The 24,214-nt window shown below is 50.7% G+C and overlaps 2 protein-coding genes across 3 annotated transcripts in view; one reads left to right on the top strand and one right to left on the bottom strand.

Annotated features, from left to right (window-relative positions):
- FAM131B (family with sequence similarity 131 member B) overlaps window positions 1-4,488 on the bottom strand; it is a 38,573-nt gene extending 34,085 nt beyond the window's left edge. The window contains exon 1 of the mRNA XM_029581408.1: window positions 4,356-4,488. The gene's annotated coding sequence lies outside the window, so the exon portion shown is untranslated. The remainder of the gene's footprint in view (window positions 1-4,355) is intronic.
- A 336-nt stretch (window positions 4,489-4,824) lies between these two features.
- Window positions 4,825-24,182, top strand: ZYX (zyxin). 2 transcript variants are annotated; one of them, XM_029580723.1, is made up of 10 exons: window positions 4,825-4,975; window positions 10,625-10,902; window positions 11,005-11,186; window positions 11,297-11,398; window positions 18,640-19,080; window positions 19,950-20,115; window positions 22,992-23,161; window positions 23,267-23,445; window positions 23,669-23,789; window positions 23,902-24,182. In XM_029580723.1, the coding sequence occupies exons 2-10, from the start codon at window positions 10,641-10,643 to the stop codon at window positions 24,013-24,015; spliced, it is 1,737 nt and encodes a 578-aa protein (XP_029436583.1). In that variant the 5' UTR covers window positions 4,825-4,975; window positions 10,625-10,640; the 3' UTR covers window positions 24,016-24,182. The 2 variants fall into 2 exon arrangements, with proteins under 2 accessions (XP_029436583.1, XP_029436582.1); XM_029580722.1 differs by lacking the exon at window positions 4,825-4,975 and adding an exon at window positions 7,263-7,710.
- The last annotated feature ends 32 nt before the right edge of the window (window positions 24,183-24,214 follow it).

A 24,214-nucleotide genomic window follows, 5' to 3' on the forward strand; every position in this document is an offset into this window, starting at 1 on the left:
CTGGGTTTTCCTTCCTTGCTGGTCTGCTTCTTTGAAGAGTTTCTTCTCTTGCTTTGCCTTCGTCTGCTGCTGGACTTCCCGTCATTTGCTCTGTTCACCGGCGCGAGGGCCCAGGCTTAAGGACTGAGACTGCCGAAGCTTGCCTGCTTTCATACTTGGGCACTGTTTGAACACTGGGGGTCTGTTGATGTCATTAAGTGCGTCTGAAAGTCTATTGTGGGGGAGCTGTGTGTGTGTAATTAACTTCAGTGACACCCATAGCGCTTTCAGCTGTAGGAATCCACAATCTCTGCACACACTTCCATGCTGGACGCACATGGAGGACCTTTCTTGTCTTTGCATCCAATTCTTCGAGATATGTACGGGGCCAGTTTACTATTCCAAAGCTATACGAGTACAGGCATTGCAACCTGATTAATTGCTTATATCTTATTCCATGCAGTTAGGGCACTTTTCAGTAGCACATTCGACCTCTTTACTGACCTTTTCTCTCAGTGCTTTATGCCAAAGATTTCCACTTTTCTCTAGTCCTAGATATTTATATAAATCTTCCTGCTCCAGTTCCTTTATGTTGCAATCTTCAGTCAGGGAGATGTTTTCAGTTTTGCTAGCCCAGGCCAGATGACCTTCTCCCTGTGGATGTTCTCGTGGTGCCCCCTGCTTTCGTGGCTCCGTGGCGACTGTGCAGCTGCTTCTCATGTGTGAGGGGTGAAGCAGCTTTGCTTTCTCTTCTTATTCTCGTTACAATGAGGAGGGCAGAACCCTTCAGCCACCCCCTGAGGAAGGGCGCAAAGGTTCCCTTCCTACTGCTCTGTTCAGGGGCATTTGTCACCTTATCCTTCCCTCTGCTGCTTCCCTGGCAACACCAGTGACAGAGTAAATGACGGTAGAAAAACGGCGATCGACCTGTTTAGTCTGCTTAATAATTCCTGGCCATAGAGCCTGAGCTCCTCATCCAGGACCGGTTTTGCTGTCTTCCTGCGCAGTTTTGTAATAATGCACACAGTGTGGCTGTTATCTGACCGCACACGCACAGGTCACCTGCACAGCCTGCGAGGACCTCCACTTATTACTCTGTTGTTCTTCCCACATTTCCATGACCTTAGCCTCCACTCCTAAGTCAGCGTGCAAGATACTTTTTTCTGCCTTACGAAGATTTAAAAAAAAAAAAGAGATTTCGGTTTTATATGATAGTTTGTTTTGATTATTTTAGTAAACTCAAATGGTGGAAAATCAAATGTGGTCAACTTTTAAATGTGCTTCATGCCAAGCCCACACCCTCTTCCCTCCGCCTGGACATTCACCTCCCTCTACAAACCTTTCATCCTATTGGTATTTACATTTCCTCAACATAGTAATAAGGCTTGGCAGGAAAACAATACTGGTTCATATCTGTTTTTGGACTAACCTAGGGCTCAATGTATAAACAATTTTACCCAGACATAAAACCTTTAAGTGCATTGGCAGAGCTATGTGTGAGGGTCTCAGTACTGGAATAGCAGGGGGTGCTGCAGGGCAGGAGTGAGGTGCATTGGCAGAGCTGTGTATGAGGGTCTCAGTACTGGAATAGCAGGAGGTGCTGCAGGGCAGGAGTGAGGTGCATTGGTAGAGCTGTGTGTGAGGGTCTCAGTACTGGAATAGCAGGGGGTGCTGCAGGGCAGGAGTGAGGGGCATTGGCAGAGCTGTGTGTGAGGGTCTCAGTACTGGAATAGCAGGGGGTGCTGCAGGGCAGGAGTGAGGTGCATTGGTAGAGCTGTGTGTGAGGGTCTCAGTACTGGAATAGCAGGGGGTGCTGCAGGGCAGGAGGGAGGTGCATTGGCAGAGCTGTGTGTGAGGGTCTCAGTACTGGAATAGCAGGAGGTGCTGCAGGGCAGGAGTGAGGTGCATTGGCAGAGCTGTGTGTGAGGGTCTCAGTACTGGAATAGCAGGGGGTGCTGCAGGGCAGGAGTGAGGTGCATTGGCAGAGCTGTGTGTGGGGTCTCAGTACTGGAATAGCAGGGGGTGCTGCAGGGCAGGAGTGAGGAGCATTGGTAGAGCTGTGTGTGAGGGTCTCAGTACTGGAATAGCAGGGGGTGCTGCAGGGCAGGAGTGAGGTGTATTGGCAGAGCTGTGTGTGAGGGTCTCAGTACTGGAATAGCAGGAGGTGCTGCAGGGCAGGAGTGAGGTGCATTGGCAGAGCTGTGTGTGGGGGTCTCAGTACTGGAATAGCAGGAGGTGCTGCAGGGCAGGAGTGAGGTGCATTGGCAGAGCTGTGTGTGAGGGTCTCAGTACTGGAATAGCAGGGGGTGCTGCAGGGCAGGAGTGAGGTGCATTGGCAGAGCTGTGTGTGAGGGTCTCAGTACTGGAATAGCAGGGGGTGCTGCAGGGCAGGAGTGAGGTGCATTGGCAGAGCTGTGTGTGAGGGTCTCAGTACTGGAATAGCAGGGGTGCTGCAGGGCAGGAGTGAGGTGCATTGGCAGAGCTGTGTATGAGGGTCTCAGTACTGGAATAGCAGGGGGTGCTGCAGGGCAGGAGTGAGGTGCACTGGCAGAGCTGTGTGTGTGAGGGTCTCAGTACTGGAATAGCAGGGGGTGCTGCAGGGCAGGAGTGAGGTGCATTGGCAGAGCTGTGTGTGAGGGTCTCAGTACTGGAACAGCAGGGGGTGCTGCAGGGCAGGAGTGAGGTGCATGGGCAGAGCTGTGTGTGTGGGTCTCAGTACTGGAATAGCAGGGGGTGCTGCAGGGCAGGAGTGAGGTGCATGGGCAGAGCTGTGTGTGAGGGTCTCAGTACTGGAATAGCAGGGGGTGCTGCAGGGCAGGAGTGAGGTGCATTGGCAGAGCTGTGTGTGAGGGTCTCAGTACTGGAATAGCAGGGGGTGCTGCAGGGCAGGAGTGAGGTGCATTGGCAGAGCTGTGTGTGAGGGTCTCAGTACTGGAATAGCAGGGGGTGCTGCAGGGCAGGAGTGAGGTGCATTGGCAGAGCTGTGTGTGAGGGTCTCAGTACTGGAATAGCAGGGGGTGCTGCAGGGCAGGAGTGAGGTGCATTGGCAGAGCTGTGTGTGAGGGTCTCAGTACTGGAATAGCAGGGGGTGCTGCGGGGCAGGAGTGAGGGGCATTGGAAGGGTTATGTTCTCTGGGGTGTCTCCTCAGTTCTTTGCTGACTCTGTTAGATCTGCTGGTTCATTTCTTCACATTCATTGCTAGAAGGTTTTGGAGAAAGTGACTCACAGACATAGAGCTGGGTGATGTCGTGTGCCTGCCTCTGTATGTGTGTGCTTGTATGTGGTGGGAGGGGATGTGGGGGGATGAAGGAGGGGCTTCTGTAGGACTATTAATGAGCTAAGGGAGAAGGGAGGCGGACGCGAGGAGGGGGATGTCCAGAGGGTAAGGCTTGGAGCTGCAGGACATGATACGGGAGGAGGAATATCTCAGCCTGCCTTAACACTGAAAGCAGAACCAAAGCTACCCCCTCTCTTTAATTCACAGATTTTCGTTTTGAACTTTGAGGAAATGATTACAGCACCTTCTGCTTAACAGCTCCTGCCATATGAATGTGAAGATATCCTGGGGTGCTGCTGTGCTGGTCCTCGTCAGAGCTCCCCTCTCCATGAGGGCATCACACTGATATATTTAAAGCATGAATACAGCACAGACAGCTGAACAGCAGATCTTCATCTGAGCCCAGTGCAGGTGTCACACTGATACACGTAAAGCATGAATACAGCCCAGACGGTTGAAGAGCAGATCTTCATCAGAGCCCCATGCAGGCATCACACTGATACACATAAAGCATGAATACAGCACAGACAGCTGAAGAGCAGAGCCTCATGCAGGCATTACACTGATACACATAAAGCATGAATACAGCACAGACGGTTGAAGAGCAGATCTTCATCAGAGCCCCATGCAGGCATCACACTGATACAGGTAAAGCATGAATACAGCACAGACAGATGAAGAGCAGATGCTCATCAGAGCTCTATGAGACGTCACACTGATACACATAAAGCATGAATACAGCACAGACAGATGAAGAGCAGATGCTCATCAGAGCTCTATGAGACGTCACACTGATACAGGTAAAGCATGAATACAGCACAGACAGATGAAGAGCAGAGCTTCATCTGAGCCCCGTGCAGGCGTCACACTGATACATGTAAAGCATGAATACAGCACAGACAAATGAAGAGCAGATCCTCATCAGAGCCCCATGCAGGCATCACATTGATAAAAGTAAAGCATGAATACAGCACAGACCGATGAAGAACAGATCCTAATCAGAGCCCCATGCAGGCATCACATTGATAAAAGTAAAGCATGAATACAGCACAGACAGATGAAGAGCAGAGCTTCATCTGAGCCCCGCGCAGGCGTCACCTGTCCAGCTGAAGGAGGAAGACAGTGCTGCCAGCGGTTCCTGCTTGGGCGCTCCCTGGGAATGTACTGAATATTCATAAGCGTGGGAGTGGCTCCAGATTACTTTACTGGCAAGTTTTCACAAAGTAATTTAACAGGGTGAAAAGCCAAGCGAGGAGAAAAGATTAAAGGAGCGGGGGGGGGGGGGGGGGGGGGGGGGTGAGTCTCGGGCGGGAGGGCGGCCCCGTGCATCCGGAGAGGTCTCCCTGCTGCAGTGGGCACCAGGGCTCTGCAGGCTTTGTCTCACTTTCGGAGGGGACGTCTCCTCCCCCTGGAATTCCTGCCGGGGCCCCGCCCCCTTCTGCCGGCCCTTACCTCATCACTGCCACATTCCCTGCGATGACTTCAGCCTTCCTTTCCCTTTTATGGGCAAACATCTGCTTTGGGCTCAGACAGGGGCCGGGCTAGGAAGTGGGCGGGAAGGGCAACAGCTGGGGGCGGTGTTTGCAGAAAGATTGTTCGCAAACTTTAACCAGGAAGAGAGGGAGAGGGAGAGACGGTCCCCGGTCCCAAATCGCTGCAGATCCGGCCTCGCTGGTCCCGGAGGGTGAGGCCCTTTCAGTCGCCCAGACCTGGGGGAGGTGAGCAGTCCTCGTTTTCCTCTCTTGCACCCATGCATTCCCCCCCCCGGGACGGAGCTGGCTCTTCTTGCTCCGGACGGGGCGCAGGAGGTAACGGTCAGCCCTTGAGTCCTGGGGGCAGGAGGTAACGCTCAGCCCTTGAGTCCTGGGGGCAGGAGGTAACGCTCAGCCCTTGAGTCCTGGGGCAGATCCTGGGAGTGGGAGTCAGTCCTGCACGGGCTGTGTGTGTTTCTTACTTTTCCTGTGCTTTATCTTGTAAAACTTGTTGCCCGCCCTGTGAGCTGAGGTTTCTGTCTGTTTTGGAGGTGCCGGGTGCCCCGTGGCGGGCGGGGGGCTGTAGGGTGCGGTTCAGAGGGCAGCAGATGTGAGGACAGGAACTCCCAGGTCCTGCCTCGCACCCCCCCCCCCCATGCACTTTTTTTTTCTCTTTCTGATAGATTTTGATGAGGCTTAGTGGAGGTATTAGATGTAAGACCTTCTTATTGGAGATCCCTCCCCGGTAACAGTAGCCATAGGCTACCTGCAGCCCTGCTGTCTGCGGGCCTGGGCTCTCTAGCCACAGGTGCTCGACTGCTTGCCCTCACCCCAGAGTGGTGCATTAAAGCTGATTTTAAATCAGCCTGAACTCGTTTCCCCTGTGGACTCTGCCTGACTTCCTCTCCTCTGGGTCTCTAGTAAACCGTGATATTCCCCCTCCAGGCAGGGGGTAATGCATTATTATTATGCATAATATATGCTGCACTAAATCACCATATTACCCCCCCAGGCTGGGTGTGTAATTCTGTCGTATAGCATTGGGTCATTGCCCCCCCTGCAGCTCGGGCAAGCTTGATCCTGGGCTCTTCCTCTGAGACTCATCACAAGGTGGCAAGTTTCTGACCTGCCCCAGCCTGGAAGAGGGATGGTGTGGTGGGATGAGGGTGCTGGTGGGGGAGAGGCGTGGAGGCAGCACTGTGATGCTGGGGGGGGGGATTGCAGGCACTGCTGCCGGTGCTGGGGTTTAGAAGCCGTGCTGGGATGCTGGGGAGGGGGTCTGTCCCAGCTGAGGCCTCGGCGTATGGCTGGTGATCTTGATCCATCTCTTTATCACCCACCCTCTGACCCTGGTTATTTCTCAGATCCTGTAGGGCTCCTCCTCTTGATTTAGATTTCGTCCCCTGGAGACGGGCAGCCATGTAAAGGACCCGCATCATCTCATGAGGAATGGGATCCGATTGGCCCATGTTGACTGGGATGGCATGACCATGCATGCTCGCTCATTCGTGTGTGCAAGGAAATTCGTGGCACTCTTGGCTGCCACAAGAGGTTCACAGGAAGTTGCTTAATGAATTTAAGGGGCTTATGTATGCATTTTTCCCAAAGGGACAAAATGGAAACACCCATTAGCACCCTCTGGCCCAAAGCAACAACATCAAGCCAGTGCAGACCCCGGGTACACACAGAAAGTGCAGCTGCTTGTGACTCTGTGCTGATAAGATGGGCAACTCTCCTCGTCTGATGACAATCAAGCTTAGAACACATCCTGGGCTTTTTATGCCATTGCCACTCTACAGGAATGGAGTGATTTTTTAAAAAAAAAACTTAAACCAATGAATTTGGTTGGGATGCACAAAGGCAGGGGCATTGTCTGACAGTCAGAGAGGAAGAGACCTTTAGAAAAAAACTTCCCTGCATAATCCCATGAGTTCCTCTTCTTTTTTTGCCTATAGAGAGGCGGTTTCTCCAAAAGGGAACTTTGTTTATTCGTAGCACTGTGTTATGACACTGGGTCAGTGCTGGATCAGAGGGAAGAGTAACCCCTAACCCCATGCTGGACACTGGGTCAGTACTGGCTCAGGGGGAAGAGTAACCCCTAACCCCATGCTGGACACTGGGTCAGTGCTGGCTCAGGGGGAAGAGTAACCCCTAACCCCATGCTGGGACACTGGGTCAGTGCTGGCTCAGGGGGGAGAGTGTCCCCTAACACCATGCTGGGACACTGGGTCAGTGCTGGCTCAGAGGGGAGAGTGACCCCTAACACCATGCTGGGACACTGGGTCAGTGCTGGCTCAGAGGGGAGAGTGACCCCTAACACCATGCTGGGACACTGGGTCAGTGCTGGCTCAGAGGGGAGAGTGACCCCTAACACCATGCTGGGACACAGGGTCAGTGCTGGCTCAGGGGGGAGAGTGTCCCCTAACACCATGCTGGGACACTGGGTCAGTGCTGGATCAGAGGGAAGAGTGACCCCTAACACCATGCTGGGACACTGGGTCAGTGCTGGCTCAGAGGGGAGAGTGACCTGTAACCCCATGCTGGGACAGTGGGTCAGTGCTGGCTCAGGGGGGAGAGTGTCCCCCTAACATGGTGCAGAGGCTCTGGTTAGGTGCTGACTCAGAGGAAGTGCTGAGTAAGAGGATACCGGGGACTTCGTGGAATGTAATCTGGTGGTGAATTTCCAGCAAACAGACAGAGGAGGCTGTTCCTTGGAGTTACGGCGCCCTTGCCCTCCTCCTCCTCCCCCTGGATGTGGGGATGGTGTCGCCTCTCTGGATCCTGGCCGGAAACACGCGGGAGAGCCTTCGGGGATCCGCTGCCACCCGGCACCCAGCCCAGAAGTTGGAGGATTGGAAGCAGGGAGTGCGAGAGGTTTCTGGTTTGTTTGCCAAGTGGTGATCTCATCGCGGCCGGGAGGGAGAGAGAGTCCAGGATTCCTCGTACATGTTCAGCACTGCCGTCCCGGCCAGTCCTGTCTTGTAAGCCTGCTCCGTAGCCCTGGGATTTTGTAAATATTTCTTCCTAGGAGTCACGCAGACGGCGCTGCGCTCTCCGCTGTCTGACATGGGCGGGGGCGGTGCTAGGGCTGTTACCCCCATGGGGAGAGCCAGAATGAAATAATTTCTGCATCCTTAGTGCTTGTGGGGGGGGGGGAATCCCGTTGCACGTCTTGTCCCCCTGCCCCTGCTGCTCGGGCTGAGCAGGGCAATGCCTCTGACCTCCGGGGAGAGAGAGTGTGGCCGAGCCTGACGCTGTGTGTGTGAGCGGCAGGGAGGGGGCAGACGCAGCCATGCAGGAGCCACTTCGGTACGAGGGGGAGAACCATTTCACTCTCAATATCTTTACTCATCCTGCAATTCTTTTGGTTTGATGCTGAAGCAGAGGGAGGAGAGGGCAGGAAAGGGGTAATGCGAGCGAGACAGGAGGCGCTGGCAGGAGGAGAGGCAGAAGGGGTTTTGTTTCTGGGCCCAGGCACTGGGAACCGCAGACGGAAGGGGAGAGCTGCTGAACGGGTGGATGGAGGGACGACGGGAGGAGCGGCGCAGGTCTCTCGGGGCTGCTGAAGCCGTCTCTGTGGCAACGGGAGGCAGGGAGGAAGGCTTCAGACATCCTGGCCGGGTCTGCAGGTGCTGGGCCAGAGCCGAGAGGGTGAGACATGGGGACCAGAGGCAATAACCACATAAAGGAACTGCTGAGGGGGGAGAGGGGCAGGAGGGGAGAAGCAGGGGCAATAACCAGAGATACAGGAACAGCTGAGGGGGAAGAGAGGGGCGGGGGGGGGGGGGGGGGGGGGAGAAGCAGGGGCAATAACCAGAGATACAGGAACTGCTGAGGGGGGAGGGAGGGGAGAAGCAGGGGTAATAACCAGAGATACAGGAACTGCTGAGGGGGGAGGGAGGGGAGAAGCAGGGGCAATAACCAGAGATACAGGAACTGCTGAGAGGGGAGGGAGGGGAGAAGCAGGGGTAATAACCAGAGATACAGGAACTGCTGAGGGGGGAGGGAGGGGAGAAGCAGGGGCAATAACCAGAGATACAGGAACTGCTGAGGGGGGAGGGGGGGGAGAAGCAGGGGCAATAACCAGAGATACAGGAACTGCCGAGAGGCAGGAGGGGAGAAACAGGGGTAATAAGCAGAGATACAGGAACTGCTGAGGGGGGAGGGAGGGGACAAGCAGGGGTAATAACCAGAGAGACAGGAACAGCTGAAGGGGGAGAGAGGGGCAGGAGGGGAGAAGCAGGGGCAATAACCAGAGATACAGGAACTGCTGAGGGCGGAGAGAGAGGGGCAGGAGGGGAGAAGCAGGGGCAATAACCAGAGATACAGGAACTGCTGAGGGGGGAGAGAGGGGCAGGAGGGGAGAAGCAGGGGCAATAACCAGAGATACAGGAACTGCTGAGGGGGGAGAGAGAGGGGCAGGAGGGGAGAAGCAGGGGCAATAACCAGAGATACAGGAACTGCTGAGGGGGGGAGGGAGGGGAGAAGTAGGGGTAATAACCAGAGATACAGGAACTGCTGAGGGGGGAGGGAGGGGAGAAGCAGGGGTAATAACCAGAGATACAGGAACTGCTGAGGGGGGAGGGAGGGGACAAGCAGGGGTAATAACCAGAGAGACAGGAACAGCTGAAGGGGGAGAGAGGGGCAGGAGGGGAGAAGCAGGGGCAATAACCAGAGATACAGGAACAGCTGAAGGGGGAGAGAGGGGCAGGAGGGGAGAAGCAGGGGCAATAACCAGAGATACAGGAACAGCTGAGGGGGGAGAGAGAGGGGCAGGAGGGAAGAAGCAGGGGTAATAACCAGAGAGACAGGAACTGCTGAGGGGGGAGGGAGGGGAAAGCCGGGGCGATAACCAGAGATACAGGAAGTGCTGAGGGGGGAGAGAGGGGCAGGAGGGGAGAAGCAGGGGCAATAACCAGAGATACAGGAAGTGCTGAGGGGGGAGAGAGGGGCAGGAGTGGAGAAGCAGAGGCAATAACCAGAGATACAGGAAGTGCTGAGGGGGGAGAGAGGGGCAGGAGGGGAGAAGCAGGGGCAATAACCAGAGATACAGGAACTGCTGAGAGGAGAGAGAGGGGCAGGGAGGGGAGAAACAGGGGCAATAACCAGAGATACAGGAAGTGCTGAGAAGAGTTAGGGAGGTGGTTTTCTGGCTTATTTTTGGCTGGGGGGATCCTTCTCAGTAGGTTCTTTTACTTTTTCTTTGTAAAATGTGAAACAGAGAAGTGATTGTGGCGCCTGTGTGTGTCTCTTGGGCGCCTGTGTGTGTCTCCTGGGCGCCTGTGTGTGTCTCCTGGGCGCCTGTGTGTGTCTCCTGGGCGCCTGTGTGTGTCTCCTGGGCGCCTGTGTGTGTCTCCTGGGCGCCTGTGTGTGTCTCCTGGGCGCCTGTGTGTGTCTCTTGGGCGCCTGTGTGTGTCTCTTGGGCGCCTGTGTGTGTCTCTTGGGCGCCTGTGTGTGTGTCTTGGGCGCCTGTGTGTGTCTCTTGGGCGCCTGTGTGTGTCTCTCCTGGGCGCCTGTGTGTCTCCTGGGTGCCTCTGTGTCTCTCCTGGGTGCCTCTGTGTCTCTCCTGGGTGCCTCTGTGTCTCTCCTGGGCGCCTCTGTGTCTCTTGGGCGCCTGTGTGTGTCTCCTGGGCGCCTGTGTGTCTCTTGGGCGCCTCTGTGTCTCTCCTGGGCGCCTGTGTGTCTCTCCTGGGCGCCTCTCTCTCATTGTCTGACCTCTCAGAAGCTGGGGTTTTTTTTCTTTTTCTGGGTTGGGGTTCTAAGCCGCGTGCAGAAGCGCAGTTTCCTTCCTTGGTGTGTCTCTCAGGATTTCGGGGTCCCTGATTGAATTTATGGCTTCTTCCCCCTTATTCTTTGGGTTTGATATTTTAATTTTAAATCTCTCTCTCTCTGCAGGTGCAGCTCAGTCCCTATGGCTTCGTCAGGGTCCCCGGGGGCTCGCATGACCTCCTCCGTCAGCATCAACATCTCCACACCCGCTTTCTACGCCCCTCAGAAGAAGTTCGCTCCCGTGGTGGCCCCCAAGCCTAAGCTGAACCCTTTCAAAGGGGGGGCAGCTCCGGGCGGGCCAGAGTCGGATATGCCCCCTCCCCCGCCGGCCCTGCTGGGCTCCGGGAGTGCCCGGGCGCACATGGGGCGGGTGGGAGAGGTCCCGGGAGTGGCTCTGGCAGAAGGTAAGGTGGGAAGGCGCTGAGATTTCCCTCCTCCCTCTCCCTCTGCTTCTCTCGTGTGATTCCCTCTCTCTCTCTCTCTCTCTCTCTCTCTCTCTCCTTCAGAGTTCCCTCTGCCGCCCCCTCCCCCCGAGGAGCTGATGGCCTCGCCCACGGGTGCCTTCCCACCCCCGCCACCCCCAGCGTTTGAGGATCCATTCCCAGCGGCCCCGGAAGAGTGTTTCCCCTCCCCTCCTCCACCTGCCATGGACACGGAGACCCCAGCCGCCAGGAGATTGTCAGGACAGGTGAGAGGGGGGAGCGGGGAGGGCCGGGCCGCAGCAGAATTGGGGCAGGGGGACTAAGGGGCAGATTAGCAGGCGCTGGTGACTTTGTAAGATTTTCTTTCTCCCAACAGGACGTGAAGCCCCGTGCACAGCTCAGCAGCATAGACCGGGAGATAGACTCCCTCTCCCACATCTTAGCCGACATGGAGAGGAACGACCCCTTTCAGAGCCGGGTGAGCGAGAGCTGGCTGGGCATGGAGCGGGAGGCCACAGCGGGGCTTCTCAGCCCGGGCAGGTTTTCGGGATTTCCACAAGGAGCCTGCATGCAGGAGAGAGAGAGAGGTGCATTGCATGCAGGAGAGAGAGAGAGGTGCATTGCATGCAGGAGAGAGAGAGAGGTGCATTGCATGCAGGAGAGAGAGGTGCATTGCATGCAGGAGAGAGAGGTGCATGCAGTGGGAGCAGGGCATGCACCTCTCTCTCTCTCCTGCATGCACCTCTCTCTCTCTCTCTCTCTCTCTCTCTCCTGCATGCACCTCTCTCCTGCATGCAATGCACCTCTCTCTCTCTCTCTCTCTCTCTCCTGCATGCACCTCTCTCCTGCATGCAATGCACCTCTCTCTCTCTCTCTCTCTCTCTCTCTCCTGCATGCACCTCTCTCCTGCATGCAATGCACCTCTCTCTCTCTCTCTCTCTCTCTCTCTCCTGCATGTTCCTCGTGGGTGCGTCGGAAACCTGACTGAGGACGCCACTGTGATGTTGCAATGCGTTTGCAGCAGCTCTGCCTCTTCCAGCAGGGAAGAGATGGATTGTGAAGCTGAGGATAGGGTTGTGGGGTGGGGGAGTAGCCTGGCACTTTGAGCAGTCTCTTTACCCTTCCGTCCCTCGGGAACAAGCTTGCTGCTGATATAATAAGTTGTAAGGTCCATGTAACTCGCCAGTTATCCGGCTAAATGAAGATTTTGGCACTTACCAGATAATTTGGGGACATTTCGGGGAGGAGTTACATCCTGGTTATTTCCGATATTCGGAGAGCAGACAAGCGACGTCTGGTCACGCCAAAGAGCTGTCCTAAAGTTAACTGAATAGGAAGGCCTGTGCATGCTTCAAACAAAACCCCAGTCAGCTCCTGGTGCAGGAGGCTCACAGTATGCTAATGATTCAGGAGTTTAAAAAAACAAACCCCAGTAACCCAAAAACATGTGCAGAAGATGTGCTAAGAATCCCTAAAATCCAATTTCTGTGCATAGAGCTTGATTTATCGCACAACGCGATCTGCAGGTAATTCTCAAAAGTATTTATGCGCTTTCGAAAATTGCTACTTTTACACACATAACACATAAGAAATTGCCATTCTGGATCAGACAAGGGCCCATCAAGCCCAATATCCTGTTTCCAACAGGATCCCAAGGGGTAGAGAGATTCCAAGCTGCTTATCCCAAGAATAAGCAGTGGATTTCTGTAACTTCACCCTAATAATGGTTTATGGACTTCTCTTCAAGAAATTTGTCTAAACTGTTTGTTTTTAAATCCAGCTACACTAACAGATTTCACAACATCCTCTGGCAACAAATTCCAGAGCTTAATTATGCCTCTGTATCGCTCCATGGTGAGACCGCACCTTGAATACTGTATACAATTCTGGTCACCGCATCTCAAAAAAGATATAATTGCGATGGAGAAGGTACAGAGAAGGGCTACCAAAATGATAAGGGAAATGGAACAGCTCCCCTATGAGGAAAGATTAAAGAGGTTAGGACTTTTCAGCTTGGAGAAGAGACGACTGAGGGGGGATATGATAGAGGTGTTTAAAATCATGAGAGGTCGTGAATCGGTTATTTACTCTTTCGGATAATAGAAAGACTAGGGGGCACTCCATGAAGTTAGCAAGTAGCACATTTAAGACTAATTGGAGAAAATTCTTTTTCACTCAATGCACAATAAAGCTCTGGAATTTGTTGCCAGAGGATGTGGTTAGTGCAGTTAGTGTAGCTGGGTTTAAAAAAGGATTGGATAAGTTCTTGGAGGAGAAGTCATTAATGGCTACTAATAAAGTTTACTTAGGGAATAGCCACTGCTATTACTGGCATCAGTAGCATGGGATCTTCTTAGTGTTTGGGTAATTGCCAGGTTCTTGTGGCCTGGTTTGGCCTCTGTTGGAAACAGGATGCTGGGCTTGATGGTTCCTTGGTCTGACCCAACGTGGCAATTTCTTATGTTCTTATGCGTTGAGTAACAAAATATTTTCTCTTATTAGTATTAAATGTATTACCCAGTAACTTCATTGTGTGTCCCCTGGTCTTTGTACTTTTCAAAAGAGTAAACAACTGATTAACGTTTACTTGTTCCATTCCTCTCATTATTTTATAGATCTCTATCATATCTCTTCTCCATGCTGAAGAGTCCTAACCTTTCTTCATAGGGGAATTGTTCCATCCCTTTTATCATCTTGGTCCCCCTTCTCTGTACCTTTTTCTAATTCTGCTGTATCTTTTTTGAGATGTGGTGATCAGACCTGCACACAATACTCAAGATGAGGTTGCACCATGGAGTGATACAGAGACATTATGATATTCTCTGTTTTATTCTCCATTCCTTTCCTAATAATCCCCAGCATTCTGTTTGTGTATGATATATGAACACAAGATGAGGATGCACCATGGAGTGATACAGAGACATTATGATATTCTCTGCTTTATTCTCCATTCCTTTCCTAATAATCCCCAGCATGCTGTTTGTGTATGATATATGAACACAAGATGAGGATGCACCATGGAGTGATACAGAGACATTATGATATTCTCTGTTTTATTCTCCATTCCTTTCCTAATAATCCCCAGCATTCTGTTTGTGTATGATATATGAACACAAGATGAGGATGCACCATGGAGCTATACAGAGGCATTATGATATTCTCTGTTTTATTCTCCATTCCTTTCCTAATAATCCCCAGCATTCTGTTTGTGTATGATATATGAACACAAGATGAGGATGCACCATGGAGTGATACAGAGACATTATGATATTCTCTGTTTTATTCTCCATTCCTTTCCTAATAATCCCCAGCATTCTGTTTGTGTATGATATATGAACACAAGATGAGGATGCACCATGGAGTGATACAGAGACATTATGATATTCTCTGTTTTATTCTCCATTCCTTTCCTAATAATCCCCAGCATTCTGTTTGTGTATGATATATGAACACAAGATGAGGATGCACCATGGAGTGATACAGAGACATTATGATATTCTCTGTTTTATTCTCCATTCCTTTCCTAATAATCCCCAGCATTCTGTGTGTGTATGATATATGAACACAAGATGAGGATGCACCATGGAGTGATACAGAGACATTATGATATTCTCTGTTTTATTCTCCATTCCTTTCCTAATAATCCCCAAGCATTCTGTTTGTGTATGATATATGAACACAAGATGAGGTCACACCATGGAGTGATACAGAGACATTATGATATTCTCTGTTTTATTCTCCATTCCTTTCCTAATAATCCCCAGCATTCTGTTTGTGTATGATATATGAACACAAGATGAGGTCGCACCATGGAGCGATACAGAGACATTATGATATTCTCTGTTTTATTCTCCATTCCTTTCCTAATAATCCCCAGCATCCTCTTTGCTTTCTTGGCTGCTGCTGCATGCTGAGCAGAAGACTTCAAAGTATTTTCAACGATGACACCTAGATCCTTTTCCTGAGTAGTGATTCCTAATGAGGAACCTTGCATTTTGTAGCTATAATTTGTGTTTCTCTTCCCTAAGTGCATCACTTTGCACTTGTCCACATTAAATTTCATTTGCCATTTGCATGCTCAGTCTCCCAGTTTTGCAAGTTCCTCTTGCAATTTCTCACAATCCCCTTGTGATTTGACAACTTTGAATAATTTTGTGTCATCGGCAAATTTGATCACCTCACTTGTTCCCATTTCCAGGACATATATAAATATATTAAAAAGCATCGGTCCTAGAACAGATCCCTGGGGTCTCCACTTTTCACCTTGGGAAAATTTACCATTCAGCCCTACTCTCTGTTTTCTATCTTTTAACCAATTGGCAATTCACAATAGGACACTGTCCCCTATCCCATGACTTTCTAATTTCCTAAAAAGTCTCTCATGAGGGACTTTGTCAAATGCTTTCTGGAAATCCAGATACAATTTATCACCTGGCTCACCTTTATCCACAGGTTTATTTACTCCCTCAAAAAATGTAGCCGATCTGTGAGGCAAGACTTCCCTTGGCTAAATCCATGTTGGCTTTGTCCCATTAAACTGTGCCTATCTATGTGTTCAGCAGTTTTATTCTTTATGATAGTTTCTACCATTTTGCCTGGCACAGATGTCAGACTCACTGGTTTGAAATTTCCTGGATCACCCCTTGATCCCTCTTTAATAATTGGTGTTACATTGACAACCCTCCAGGTGCCATAGATGATGTTATTGATAGTTCTTTCAGCACTCTGGGATGTATACGTCTGGTCCAGGTGCTTTACTTTGTCAGTTTGCCCTAATACATCTTCCAGGTTCACTGAGATTTGTTTCACTTCTGCTGAATCATCACCTTTGAATATTATTTCTGGCTTGAGTATCTCTCTTATGTCTTCCTCAATGAATACTGAAGCAAAGAACTCATGTAGTCTCTCTGCTATGGCTTTGTCATCCCTAAGTGCTCCTTCTACACATGATCATCTAATGGTCCAACTGATTCCCTTGCAGGCTTTTTCCCTTGAATGTACCTGAAAAAGTTTTTATTATGAGTTTTTACTTCCACGGCAAGCTTCTTTTCAAATTTTCTCTTTAGCCTTTTCTCATAGGGGAGCCATTCAGTCATCTTTCTCTGTGCCTTTTCTAATGCAACTAGATCTCTTTTGTGATTCGAAGACCGGAATTGTACACAGTATTCAAGGTGTGGTCTCACCATGGAGTGATATAGAGGCATTATGACATTTTCCGTTTTATTCTCCATTCCTAATAATTCCTAACATTCTGTTTGCTTTTTTCACCACCACAGGTCTCTGAGATGCCAATGTCATCATTCACTGCTCTACACTCTAATTCTCCCATCTTACTTCTTAGACTTCTGGCACTAGCATACAAACATTTCAAAGTTTGATTTTTGTTTGTATTTTCATTCTGCTTTTTAATTGATAGGGATAAGTTAGAATCTTTTAGCTCAGGTGAGTTTTTAGTTACAGGCACTTGGACTACTTTTCTAATTATTGGAACCTCACTGTCGGGATGCCCTAATTCTAATGCATCATTAGTATCCTTTAAAGATACCTCTCTCCGAACCATGCGCTGCTGATCGACTGTCTGCTTTCCCCTTTGTTCTAGTTTAAAAGCTGCTCTATCTCCTTTTTAAAGGTTAGCGCCAGCAGTCTGGTTCCACCCTGGTTAAGGTGGAGCCCATCCCTTCAGAAAAGACTCCTCCTTCCCCAGTTCCTTGCAAAACTGAATCCCTTTTCCCTGCACCATCGTCCCATCCACGCATTGAGACTCCAGAGAGCATTTCACAACTCCTTTGTGCACGAATCAAGTTTTGTGCATATTCTGGCTGGCTGCAGTGCACAGTCAACATGTGACTGGACACGCGTTTTGTATGCACATCCATCACCTCCGATACAAAATGGAAGTGTGTAGCTGATGGCGCTCATCACATGTACATTCTTGTTGCTGATGTTAGTACTTATTTCCTCCTGATGCAAAAAAAAAAAAAAGTACGCCCTCACACCTTTACTCTCCAAAATGAATGCCTGCTCCGGAACAGGCGTTAATTCCTGAGGAGCCCAAAAAGCTTACAGAAAAGCAGAAAATACTGCTTTTCTGCACTTCCTCTGACTTAATATCATGGCGAGGAACTGAAAAAGGAAAAACCTTTTAAAAACAAAAAAAAAAAAGGTGCTGGCAGTCAGGCTCAATTATCGAGCATCCCACTTTCCTAACCCGTGGCTGTGCGTAAGTTAGGAAAAGGGATGCTCGTAAAATTGAGCGTCCGTTTTCCTAAGCCGCTGACAGCCACCTCTCCTGGGCGTCGGACGTGCAATTTCTCCTAGCACCTCCCATTTAAATATTAAATCAGGTGGACCGGTCCATGTTAGAGGAGTCCGTTTTCCGCGCGCTGATCGTGTTTTTTGAGCACAGGAATGCTTTGTGTACAAAGTGTTTTATGCACAAACATCCTGTGTGCAGGACCCCCTGTACCATGAACCCTGGGATCAGCCCCATAGAGCAGGCGCTACGGCTCCAGGGTTAAGCCGCTGCATCGGGGAGTAATATCTCATGCCTTCGTTAACGGGGGATTTAAAGGGAGGCGCGCCAGTCTGTGTGCGCGTCTTCTGCACTGCGAATAACGTCCATGCATGCAGCCCGGCTCGCCTTATTGCACTGGGCCCCCTGCAGAACCTGAATGTAACTCTCCGTGGGCTGGCGCTGAACAGTGTGCAGAGCTGATTGGGTAGTGGCTCTGCTCTTTGAGCACTGGTTCTGTGCAGTAGCCGGTTTGGCTCTGGAGTTGATAAATAGCTGCTTGTATCTCGTTCTAGACCTGGACCGCCTCTTCTGCTTGGGTGTTGGCTGCAGAGCGTGATCTGTCTTACTCTGCAGCACATGCCCTGCTCAGCTACATGGGGTGGGGGTTGCTTCCTGTTTTTGCTTCCTCTTGAAGCTTCCTATTCTCGTGCGGTTTATTTTTAAAGTCGGCTTACTGGAGGAGGGCTGATTTTAGGGTCAAGAAGGCATTCTGGGAGTGGTGATTCTCTTTCGCTGACTCTGTGACCTCAGGGGAGTCGCAGTATCACCCTGATCCTCGGCTCTGTCACTGACTTTCTCATGTGAGCCTGGGAGAGTCACTTTATCTCCCTGTGCCTCAGTCCTAATCCCCGGCTCTGTCGCAAACTCTCTGGATCACCAAAGTTGTGACTAGAATGGAGCAAGATGCCTTTAAAAACTGATGCGAAGTTGCCATCTAGTGGTGGAAGGCAGAACTGTCACTGTGTGTTTTCCCATTTCTAGCAGGTTACATTAGTGGCACTGAAAACTTCTCGCTTTGTTACTTCCCTCAGGAGATGCTGCTTTAATCCCTGGTGCTGTCCTGATTTTAACACAGGGGACAGACTGAATAATTTGGGGTGAGGGAAGGAGGAAGGTTCTGACCACTGAAAGGAGAGTTGGATAAAGAGACTCGGGGGTGGGGGATATTGTCAGATCTCCGTCTCTCTCTGTATTATATCGTAGGGTTTTGGAAGTTATGTCGGGAGTGCGCTGGTTGCTTTGGAGGTTGTGTTGTCCGTCTGTTATCGGATCCACGTTTTGAATTATCCAAACTGTCAAGAGGGCACGCGTGCAGCATGGGTGGATAATTCTTATCGTGGTCTGACATGAGATCCTTCAGCCTGAAAAGGATACGGTTGTGGCTCTGGAAGAGGTGACTTTTATTCATTTTTCTTTCCTTCCAGGTGACGCGCAGCATTGTTGACACCCCTGACCCCGTCCCTGTTCCTCCTGCCGCCCCGCCACTTCCTGTTCCCAAAGCCGGTCCAGCTACCCCACCCACCGCCCCGTGGGCCGCCCGGCCGCAGCAGACGTACAGCCCTGTGCCCGTCCCCGTGGCATCGAAATCTGCAGTGGCAGCTCCACCGTCTGCTCCCCCCGCCCCCTTCACACAGGCTTGGCCCAGACCCGCTCCTGGAGGGCCACCGCCAGCGTCCACCAAAGCCCCCGGGGCTGCCCAGCCGCGCTTCCCTCCCCCTGCTGGAGCAGGGCCTTCATCGCAGAGAGACGCGTCCCGAGTCCCAGCGTCCTCCGGCGCCAAACCCGCCCCCTCAGCAGGGTTTGGCTACGTCCAGCAGCGGGAGAAGCCCACGGTCCAGGAGAAGCCCTGGCCACCCGTGGCGACGGTAAGGAGGGGAGGGGGTCCTGGTGTCCTGTGTTGTTTCCCAAGGGTAAGAATTTAAACCTTTTGGGCAAGGAGCGCTGCTTAGGAAGCTGAAGCTCCTTGGCTCTCCCCCCGCACCACTTCCACTCTCCTTCAGCCCAGGTCCTGTACTGACTGGGGGGGGCTGGTGCTTTTCATCCAAGGCGGGGGGGTGCCCAGAGTGCTTGGCAGCCCTGTACTTCACATCCGGTGCCCATATGCAGCCATCTCGGGGGTGGGAAATCTGACCGACCTGGTTTTGAGCAGCTGATCCCTTAAGGATTGGGGGAGGGAGGGGAAAGGGATCTGTGTCCGAAATATTGGATAACAGCATTTCAAGTCAAGAAAATTGGTAAGATCTTCCCCTCCCCTCCCCTCCCCTCACTCCTGTAGTTATTGCTCTGAGTTGTTGGGTTTTTCATTTTCTGAGGGGAGGGTATTAGTGTCTACAAAGGGCCTGGAAGTTTCCCTCAAGTCCTTCAGATGATGATAAAAAGTGCACGCCTTAGAATTAAGAAACAAAATACACTGGGATGGAGGAAGGAAAGGAGACCTAGGAATAAGACCCAAAGGGGGGTGCCGTGGAGGTCAGTGGATGGGCTCAGACCCAAGCTAGGGCAGTCCCTTTGCTTTGAAACCAAGGAATTTCCTTTAATTCCCCCCTGTGGCATCGGAACAGTGCTATCTAGTGGTCATTCACCTGAACTGCATGTGCGCATTTCTCCCTCCCCTGGTGCTGGAGACTGGGGACCGGGACTGCTTAGCTGCTCTTTCACCTTGGGAAGCAGGCAAAGTGTTTTTGCTTCCCTGCACCACTGATGCTTGCTATCATTTTTTTTCCTTTTTCTTTAGGGGGTTCAGCAGCAGCACCGGGTGTCTGAGCCACCTACGGAGGTCCCCCGGGGTCCCCCACGGGGTAACGGCCTGTCCATGAAGGAGGTGGAAGAGCTGGAGAGGCTGACGCAGAACCTCATGAAGGAGATGGACAACCCGCCCCCTACGGAGGCAGCGACAACAGGTATAAACCATCCTAGTGCCCCCCACCCCCCCCCCCCCCCCGAAACACGGTCGCCCTGGTGTAGGCAACAAATAGGAATCCTTTTATGCTCGCCCGTCCCTGCTGGGTCGTGTGTCCTCACAGGGAGAAGAGCGATGTATGTGCTCATTTATTGCAGAACATTTTTATTTTGCCAATCCATAAACAAGTTCTCAGCAGAGTACCGCGTAAAATACCCAGTAACGTCCACGTAATGCAAATTAAAACGGAAATCCATAAAACAATATCATGCGTAATAAAATTACGTCGAGTAAAAGAAATCAAGAAAGCCAGTAAAAGCCTCCGCTAACCAAATAGGAAAAAGCTTGCATAAAAAAATAAAGCTTTTAACTTTTTTTTTTTTTGCTCCGGTCGGCTCTATAATACCAGAGCAGCAATGGTAAAAGCTCTGAATCTGATCTCCACTCACTGCAGCCCTTTAAAAGACAATATTTAAAGCAAGGGTTCCCATGGAGCTCGGGGTACATGTGGGAGAACTAATAGGGAACGTGCGGCTGGGCTGGGACTTCAGTGGGGACGATTAAAAGTCAAGAAGCAATCCTAATCCAACCCGAGGCTGGGAGAGATACTCGTGGGCCTTTCTATTCATGTATTAAAGGACGGGCAGCCCAAATCTATACTTACTTAATGCAAGGCTCCACATTAGGAGTCACCACTCAGGAAAAGGATCTGGGTGTCATCGTTGAAAATACGTTGAAATCTTCTGCTCAGTGAGCAGCAGCAGCAGCCAAGAAAGCAAAGAGGATGCTGGGGATTATTAGGAAAGGAATGGAGAATAAAACAGAGAATATCATAATGTCTCTGTATCCTCCATGGTGCAACCTCATCTTGAGTATTGTGTGCAGTTCTGGTCATCGCATCTCAGGAAAGATACAGCAGAATTGTAAAAGGTGCAGAGAAGGGGGACCAAGATGATAAAGGGGATGGAACAATTCCCCTGTGAAGAAAGGCTAAAGAGGTTAGGACTCTTCAGCTTGGAGAAGAGATGGCTGAGGGGAGATATGATAGAGGTCTATAAAATAATGAGTGGAATGGAATGAGTAAAGGTTAATCAGTTGTTTACTCTTTCAGAAAGTACACAATGAAGTTACTAGATGCACAGGGGAGGTTCTAGCCACTTTTAGAAATGTGAGAGTCCATCTTGAAGTTTTGATCAAGTTGAACCTTGAGGCTTCTTACTGATTCTTTGAGCTGAAGGTAGAGTTCTGACAGGGAAGGTAAATATTGTAGGAGATGATCTTGGCAGCTTGACTAGAGGAGTTGTGATTTGGAGAGATTTAATTTGGGTTTGTAAAACAGTCATTGAGATTAGTAATGGAAGAGGTTTGGTTGGATCCTGTTTTGATGCAGAGCTGAATGTCATCCATGAATAGATAACGTGAATAACATTTCAGATTGGATGAGTATAAATGTTGAACACAACTGGGGAGAAAACAGATTAAAACAGCTAAAGATCCCTACACAAAACCTATATGCTAGCAGAATCCCTCACCTCTGACATGCATGCAGAATTCAGACAGAACCTCATCAAATACAGAATAAAGAGACCATAAAATATAAACTGAAACATGCAGACAGAAATTGAACTGGAAACCACAATAAGCCAGACCTTGCATGTAGTGCAACAATGGAAAAACAAACATCACCATTCCTCATAAAACATCAAACAACAAAATCAAGAAATATAAACATCATAATAGTAGTAAAGCCATATTAATAAAAAGAATAAAATATTTCAAAATAGCTAATAGAATAACATCAAATTTAACTCATTAAAACTTTTTTTTTTCCAAACACCAATAAAATATTACATAACACCACCCAATATCGCTCCATGGTGAGACCGCACCTTGAATACTGTGTACAATTCTGGTCGCCGCATCTCAAAGATATAATTGCGATGGAGAAGGTACAGAGCAGGGCAACCAAAATGATAAGGGGAATGGAACAGCTCCCCTATGAGGAAAGACTAAAGAGGTTAGGACTTTTCAGCTTGGAGAAGAGACGGCTGAGGGGGGATATGATAGAGGTGTTTAAAATCATGAGAGGTCTAGAACGGGTAGATGTGAATCGGTTATTTACTCTTTCGGATAATAGAAGGACTAGGGGGCACTCCATGAAGTTAGCATGGGGCACATTTTAAAAGTAATCTGAGAATTTTTTCACTCAGTGAATAGTTAAGCTCTGGAATTCATTGCCAGAGGATGTGGTTACAGCAGCTAATGTAACTGGATTTAAAAATCCATAAACTGCTGCTGTTAAATTTTATTTAAGGTTTGGGTACTTGTGACTTGGATTGGCCGCTGTTGGGACACAGGATACTGGGCTTGATGGATCTTTGACATGACTCGGAGTGGCAAGTCTTTTTTTATTCTTAAGAGACCATAAGTGATTTAAATTTAAACAGATTCTGCTGGTAAAACCAGATGAAGAATATGAGCAGCCACACAAGTGGGGAATTTGATAACCTGCGTAAATCCAAGAGCCATCGTGGCAGGTAGGAGTTCAGGTTTAGCAGAACAAGATGTACTAAAGGAAATCTTAAAATCTCCCAACCTTAAAATTGTGTGTGTTTTTTCTTTTAGATAGAGCAAGAAGCTCAATTCTTGGTGACGATTCAGGATTAGAACTAGGGGGCCAGCATAACGCTAGGAAACCCTAGGATTGTGCAGTGAAAAATACGGCTTCAAAATTCTCAGACGAGGCCAATGCTAGATTCCCCCTAAATTAAAAGCAGACGAGAGTCCCTGAAGTAGCCTCTTCCCCCCCCCCCCCCCAACCCCCTCAGAGAGGGTGCACTTGTCTGCTGGTGCTCACCTTCCTTCCTCTCTGCGCAGAGTTCTGCGGAATTTGCCGGAAGCCCCTTTCTCGGACCCAGCCTGCCGTGCGAGCTCTGGACCAGCTCTTCCACGTGGAGTGTTTCACCTGCTTCAAATGTGAACGGGAGCTGCAGGGACATCAGTTCTACGACATGGACGGGAAGCCCTTCTGCGAGGAGTGTTACACGGTGAGTGGGGGCTCCCTGCGCCCATCCTCGGAGCACTCTAATGCTGGGGCTGATGAGCTGGGTGACTCTCTCTGGCATTCCCTGCCTCCTTTTCTTCTCTTGCAGGGCACCCTGGAGAAGTGCAGTGTCTGCAAGAAGACCATCACAGACCGGATGCTTCGGGCCACAGGGAACTTTTACCACCCGCACTGCTTCACCTGCGTGGTGTGCCACGTAAGCCTGGAAGGAGCCCCGTTTATCGTGGACCAGGGTAACCAGCCGCACTGCGTGGAGGATTACCACAGGTATGGTGGAGCCACATCCCGGGAGGAGCCATGTTAAGCTCTGATAAAACGCAGGGAAGACAGTGATGCGGAGGCGGCTGAGCAGGGGATTACAGCTCACTGTGTAGTGCTTGCAGGGGGGAGGCTTAGGTTGTGGGACGGCTGGGCTGCCTGTCCGGGGTCTCGGTCCTCGTCCGTTTCGTTTCTTTCAGTGCTGAGTCTGTGTCTCCTCCTCTCTCGGCAGGAAGTACGCCCCACGTTGCTGCGTCTGCGATGAACCCATCATGCCCGAGCCCGGCAAGGATGAGACTGTGCGTGTGGTCGCTCTGGAGAGGAATTTCCACATGAAATGTTACACGTGCGAGGTAAGGCTGGCGCTTCACTGCGCACCCCCTTTCTTCCCCCCGTCTGTCCTATTGTTTTGCCCTCCCTTGTAAGGACTCGTGTGTGAGTGTGTGTTTTATATTTCTGCCCCAGGACTGTGGCAAGCACCTCTCGATCGAGGCAGATGAGGGTGGATGTTACCCCTTGGACGGACACGTCCTGTGCATGGCGTGCCACACCCGCCGCGCCAGGGCCGCTGCTTCATGAGGACGGCGACAGAAAGGGAGGCTCAACCTATGGGACCAGGCTCCTCTCTTACCCCCATCCTCTTCCAACTTCAGTGCATGGATCAGCCCTCCCTTTTTATAAACGGGGATTAGTACTCATTCCTCTCTTCACTGGTGCCACATCCCTCTTTCTTTCCACTGCAGTGGCAGAAGTGCCTGGGTGGGGCTTCTACATGGCC

Source organism: Rhinatrema bivittatum, chromosome 16 (genome assembly GCF_901001135.1).
Source record: "Rhinatrema bivittatum chromosome 16, aRhiBiv1.1, whole genome shotgun sequence".
Classification (NCBI taxonomy): domain Eukaryota; kingdom Metazoa; phylum Chordata; class Amphibia; order Gymnophiona; family Rhinatrematidae; genus Rhinatrema; species Rhinatrema bivittatum.